A 6,026-nucleotide genomic window follows, 5' to 3' on the forward strand; every position below is an offset into this window, starting at 1 on the left:
CTTGAAAGCGTAGGGGGAAAAAAACACTTTACTGTTAATTTTACTTATGAGAAGTGATTTGAACTTCCTTCTCAGTGAAGCAGCTTCACAAAGTGAAACAATTGATCTTCAGTCCTGGCTAATTAATAGATAGCAGGATTACTAGATGAATGCACTCTCTCTGTTTGACTGCACACACCAGCAGCAATGAGAAAAATGACAGGGGCTGTCATTAAAATGAACAAAATAAAGAAAGTCACTTAATGGGGTGCTGCAGGGGACGTGTCACTCAAAGTCTGACTAAAACTGTCCTTTTCCACTTACCTTTTAACCTCAGATTAAGTGTTGAATCGTGTGACCACATATTTTACAACTTTTTTTTCCCCTAGAGTGACTTTGGTTAAGTTTTAATTCAGTGCATCCCACCTCCAGCTTCACAGGTTGACTGATCTCAGGCAGGATTTTTCCCGTTTTGTGTTACCACTGTCATCACGTCTCAACAGCTCCCCCATGTGGTCAACATGGCGCACTAGCAGGAGGTCAAAAACCATAACTTCCCCGAAGCTTTTTAAAAGCCTAAACAACTGAAATCAATAATAATAATAAGAAGAAGAATAACAACAACAAGAAGAAGAACAGTAATAATAATTCTAAACCCGTTTTGTCCCTTTTGGGGTCACAGGGCTGCCGAAGTCTATCCCGACTACTCATGGGTGATGGCAGGGGACATCCTGGACAGGTTGCTAGTCTGACGCAGGGCCACAATCACACACCTCCTATGCACTCTTACATTCACGTGTTTAGGGACAATTTAGGGTAACCAATTAACCTATGACGCATGTTTTTGGATGGTGGCAGGAAGCCGGAATCCCCAGAGGAAACCCATGCATGCTATTGGAGAACATGCAATCTCCACATAGAAAGGTCCTTTGGTGATTCTGTTTCAGAACCCCCCAGCCATGACTTGAACCGGGGACCTTCTTGCTATGAGGCAAGAAGGTCCAACTGTGCCACCGTGCAGCCCTGACAATAATACTAATTAAGGAAAAATAAAAAAACATCTCTTTGTTGTTCATTTGTTTATCAAGTTTTATCAGTAATGTTTAGATTTTTAACAGTATATTGAACAAAATAATAATAAAAGCCTTAATATGTATTTTTATTAGAATAACAATATAACATAACACAACAAGCCCATATTGCCATCTTCTCTGACACAGCAGTGTTTAGTTGCTGCCCAGAAACAAAGTTCTTTAAGTATGGAATGTCATTTAAATGTATAGATTTTTTATTTATTTAATTGAATTCTGGACCAAATCTGATAATAAAAGGCAAAAAAAAGCATGATGGTGCACTTAATTTGTAATAATAGAAATGTCCTTTTCTTTTTCTTTTTTCTTTTTTTGCTTTCTTGCACTTTTATTCAACTAAATTTGCTGCAGCAGGAAGATCTTATTTGACACAAATTGTATTTTATTTTGAACAGAGCTTGTAAAAATAAAGCAAGTTAAAATTGCTGTAGAAAAATCCAACACAGTAATAATTTTTTTGTTTTTTTCCGGAATCCGTTTTTTTAGGAGTTTTTCCATACTGCGAAGGCGGATCCAAGGGCAGGGATGCCCAGTTTAGTTTAGTCTGTTTAGTTAGTTCAGTTTAGAATTTTCCTATTGCATTCTGTGTATTCATCATCGTTATGATTTTATACGTACTTTACAATTACCGGGACAAAGCCCATTAAGACGACTGCTGTTGTGATTTTGGGCTGTAGAAATAAAATTTAATTGAATTGCAATGAAATTAATGACTTAATTGCCAACAAATCTTATAGAAAGAGGATTTTTATAAACATTGAAGTGGGACTTTGAGTATCTCGCTGAGTTTTGGTCAGTGAGAATCTGGACCAACTGGCTCTCTTAGCCTAAAAGATTGCAGACCCCTCAGCTCCACTCAAGGAAAATATTTACATTTTTTTAAATATTTTTTTAATGAAATAAAAACTATAAAATTAAAAAAAATTAAACATATCTGTAATATTTAAAACCAAAATTTAGTTTGTAAGATTACAAAAACACAGAACACTTTAATTGAGATTAATTCTCTATCTGCTCCCAAAGGCAACACCCTAAGTGCTGAAATATATCCTTGTTGTGAATTTCTTGAACTTTTCTTTAGGAATTAATAAAATATTTTTTCTTTCCTGACTTTTGATCTCTTTTCTACTATGACTTTCATAATTGTGCCATTGGTGCCTATCAACCCATCTCTTACACTTTGCCCACCTTTCTTTCAGGTATTTGTTGCCTTTGATTAAAATGCCTCCCGTGCTGTAGAATCAAGAACCTTCATTGCCATTCTGTGCAGCATAGTAAAAATTATGCTCAGAAAAACAGGTGGAGACAAAACTTTTGGCTGATTTCAAGAAAAACAATTGTCTTTTGTCTTCCCCTAGTGGCTGAACGTGGTATAACATGGTAATTGAGTCTACTGGGTGACTGAGTCCAATTAAAAAAATTCCTGTTGCACTTGTTCCCATCACGTTCACAAGTTCGTCTAAAAACAGCAGCTGTGCTCATCAACTCAAGATGTCTATAGAGCAGCTGTTCAGGAACATAAGGGATTTTAAATGAAACATCTGGCGTTGAACGGTGCCCTGGTTTGCAGGAAAAAAATAATGAAATTATGCGTTTTACTGGGGAAAATTCCCATCACAGTGTTTATCACAGGTAAATGTAGCTTAACCTCAGTTAATAACATAGAACTGACATCTATAATGTATTTTTGTTGCTCAAAGTTGTTTAATCTAGCTGATGCCAGTGATTCCAATTCTTTGTAGACATTACCATGAAAAGAAAATTCGAAAAACAAATATATTGGAGTCATTTTTCACTTTTTAAATAAACTATTACAATAATATAAGAAAAATATAAGGATAAAAAGAGTTATGTCAGTATTTCAAAATGTAGATCTGTACACATTAAAACTTGTGTTTGAAGAGTGTAACTTAAAATTATGATTCTGGGATTTTTGTGTATGCTACAAAGCCATTATTTTGAACTACAACACATGGAGACAAGGTGAGCTCATTGTTTTAATGAAGCAGGACCCCTGGTTTTTAGATCTCTTGGAACCATGTCCTAAGTTTTTGATTTTACAGAGATTGGCTACCTGTTGTAGAGACAGGTTATTTTTGTGGCAAGATCTATCTATCTATCTATCTATCTATCTATCTATCTATCTATCTATCTATCTATCTATCTATCTATCTATCTATCTATCTATCTATCTATCTATCTATCTATCTATCTATCTATCTATCTATCTATCTATCTATCTATCTATCTATCTATCTATCTATCTATCTATCTATCTATCTATCTATCTATCTGTTTAAGTGAAACTGCTTTTCTTTGTGTTTTGATGTCATATACATGAATATATGAAATAAATATATTTAATATATAAAGTAAACAAGTTATAATGTATGCGGATATGTATAAAAAATTCAAAATGATAATCAATTATTATCATGTTCTCTTCTTCAGTTTTTTGTTGGCTTGCTTTTTTTCCTATATCAGAGACGTTCAAACTGGGTGCGCAACTGAACACGCGTGACTCTCAACCGGAAGTGCAAACGGGCTCATTCAATTCCGTGGAAATTAAAAGGGAACACTACTTTCACGTGTCTTTAGGATTTGCCCTGGAAATATACGAATTACGCACATTGACGGATTACAATTCAAGAATTTTATTGGCAGAGAAACGGGTGACGTTGGAGGATTGACCAATACTATAATTTTCAAGTTCCCGTAAAGTATCGCGATGCAATTCGTGAAATAAATCCGTAACGCGGCTTCACAATCGGCCATTTCGTCTGCACAGGCCATCAGCCGAACAAGGCAGCTGGTTAACATCGACTTTACTGGTAACCTGAAAGACAGACCAAGAACATCGCAACATGAGTGAACAAGCTATCTCATTCGCTAAGGACTTCTTGGCCGGCGGTATCTCCGCCGCCATATCCAAAACAGCCGTCGCCCCAATCGAAAGAGTGAAGCTTCTCCTTCAGGTAAAACTTTCCGGAAGGCTCGCCTCGTTAGCCGGCTAGCTTGCATAATTCTGCTGTAAATTCCTCGGAAGTGTCACTTCCTAGCATCCTGGCTCACCCGAAGCCCCAAGGGTTTCAGTCTGTCGCTGTGTTTGTGTTAAAACGATGGAGTAGTTTTGACGTGTGAGGTTATGGGCTTGAGGTCATTGAAAGAGGAGAGATGACCTACAACGAGCCGGGCTGCTAGCTTAGCCTGACGCGTTAACCTTAGCCGGCGTAGCTAACAAAGGACAAACGCTCGTAGTGACAGTGGTACACTCTGTTCTTTTTAGTGATTTTGGGACTATTCCTATTCCGTATGAATTTATTTTAGGTTTAGTTTCATCAATGCAGTGAGTTAGATAGATAAGGCTTCTGACGGAATGCATTTGATGTTAGCGACGCAGAACAGAAGTGCCCGGCCCGGTGATTCATACCGGGTCACACAGCTTTTACATCTTTTCCTGTTCATACAGAGCAATGACATGAATATAAAATACAGCATTTTCTTTATTTTCCATCAGCACTGTTAGTGGAATTTACTGTGTTTGCAAATGGTCAATTTTTAGATCAATACTCCTGACTGCTGATGATTACTGTTAAATACTCGTTTGTTAGAAATGTCCACCTGACTTTTATCACTTTGGCAAGGTCATCACAAGGTGTCTGTGATTGTCATGTGCTTCGACTCTGACTTCCTTGTTTCAATTAAAACCCATTTCTTTCACTATTATAGGTCCAGCATGCCAGCAAGCAGATTACAGCAGACAAGCAGTATAAAGGTATCATCGACTGCGTTGTCCGTATCCCCAAGGAACAGGGAGCCCTCTCCTTCTGGAGAGGCAACATGGCCAACGTCATCAGATACTTCCCCACCCAGGCCCTCAACTTTGCTTTCAAGGACAAGTACAAGAAGGTCTTCCTTGATGGGGTTGACAAGCGCACCCAGTTCTGGAGGTACTTTGCCGGAAACTTGGCGTCCGGTGGCGCCGCTGGAGCCACCTCCCTCTGCTTCGTTTACCCCCTCGACTTTGCCCGTACCCGTCTGGCAGCTGATGTGGGAAAGGCAGGACAGGAAAGAGAGTTCAGGGGTCTGGCCGACTGCCTGAAAAAGATCTTCAAGTCCGATGGTCTCAAAGGCCTGTACCAGGGCTTCAACGTCTCTGTGCAGGGTATCATCATCTACAGGGCTGCATACTTCGGCATCTATGACACAGCAAAGGGTACGCAGTTGATATGTACAAATGCATTGCGTGGCATTTGTTAAAAGTTGGTTAAACTGACAGGTTTTTGTTTTGTTTACAGGTATGCTTCCAGACCCAAAGAACACCCACATATTGGTGAGCTGGATGATTGCACAGACTGTAACAGCAGTTGCCGGCCTGACCTCCTACCCCTTCGATACTGTTCGTAGACGCATGATGATGCAGTCTGGTCGCAAGGGAGGTGAGTATTTGCTTCCGTCGAAACAACTATTAGGTCCTATCGTGCCTTTTTCTGACCACACATTTTTTGCCCCTCAGCTGACATCATGTATAGCGGAACCATCGACTGCTGGCGCAAGATTGCGCGCGATGAGGGCGGCAAGGCTTTCTTCAAGGGAGCTTGGTCCAACGTGCTCAGAGGCATGGGCGGCGCCTTCGTGCTGGTGTTGTACGATGAGCTGAAGAAAGTCATCTAACTCTTCATGTTGTCACCTCACTGTCCAATTTGGCTAAATGTATTAACTTTCCATTTCTATGGACTTTGCATTCTGCCTTATTTATGGGAACAAATTAGTGTCTCACCACTTAGCTGTGGGCAATGGCTGTACCAGTTGTGCAACTTTATGATTTTAAGACGTTCCACGCCCTCTTTACCAATGTCATTCCTGATAAAGAAGTATGAATACCTCCTCCTGTTAATACATAGGTTTGTATGGTCCCAACTTAAATAAATCTATTCTGGGGAACAAACTTAACAA

At 39.3% G+C, this 6,026-nt stretch overlaps 1 protein-coding gene across 1 annotated transcript; it reads left to right on the plus strand.

Moving 5' to 3' along the window:
* The first annotated feature begins 3,576 nt into the window (after positions 1 to 3,576).
* si:dkey-251i10.1 (ADP/ATP translocase 3) lies at positions 3,577 to 6,026 on the plus strand. Its single transcript, XM_004076349.5, has 4 exons — positions 3,577 to 4,045; positions 4,800 to 5,286; positions 5,369 to 5,509; positions 5,587 to 6,026. The coding sequence occupies exons 1-4, from the start codon at positions 3,935 to 3,937 to the stop codon at positions 5,742 to 5,744; spliced, it is 897 nt and encodes a 298-aa protein (XP_004076397.1). The 5' UTR covers positions 3,577 to 3,934; the 3' UTR covers positions 5,745 to 6,026.

Source organism: Oryzias latipes, chromosome 14 (assembly GCF_053564925.1).
Source record: "Oryzias latipes strain Hd-rR chromosome 14, Olatipes_Hd-rR_3.1".
NCBI lineage: Eukaryota > Metazoa > Chordata > Actinopteri > Beloniformes > Adrianichthyidae > Oryzias > Oryzias latipes.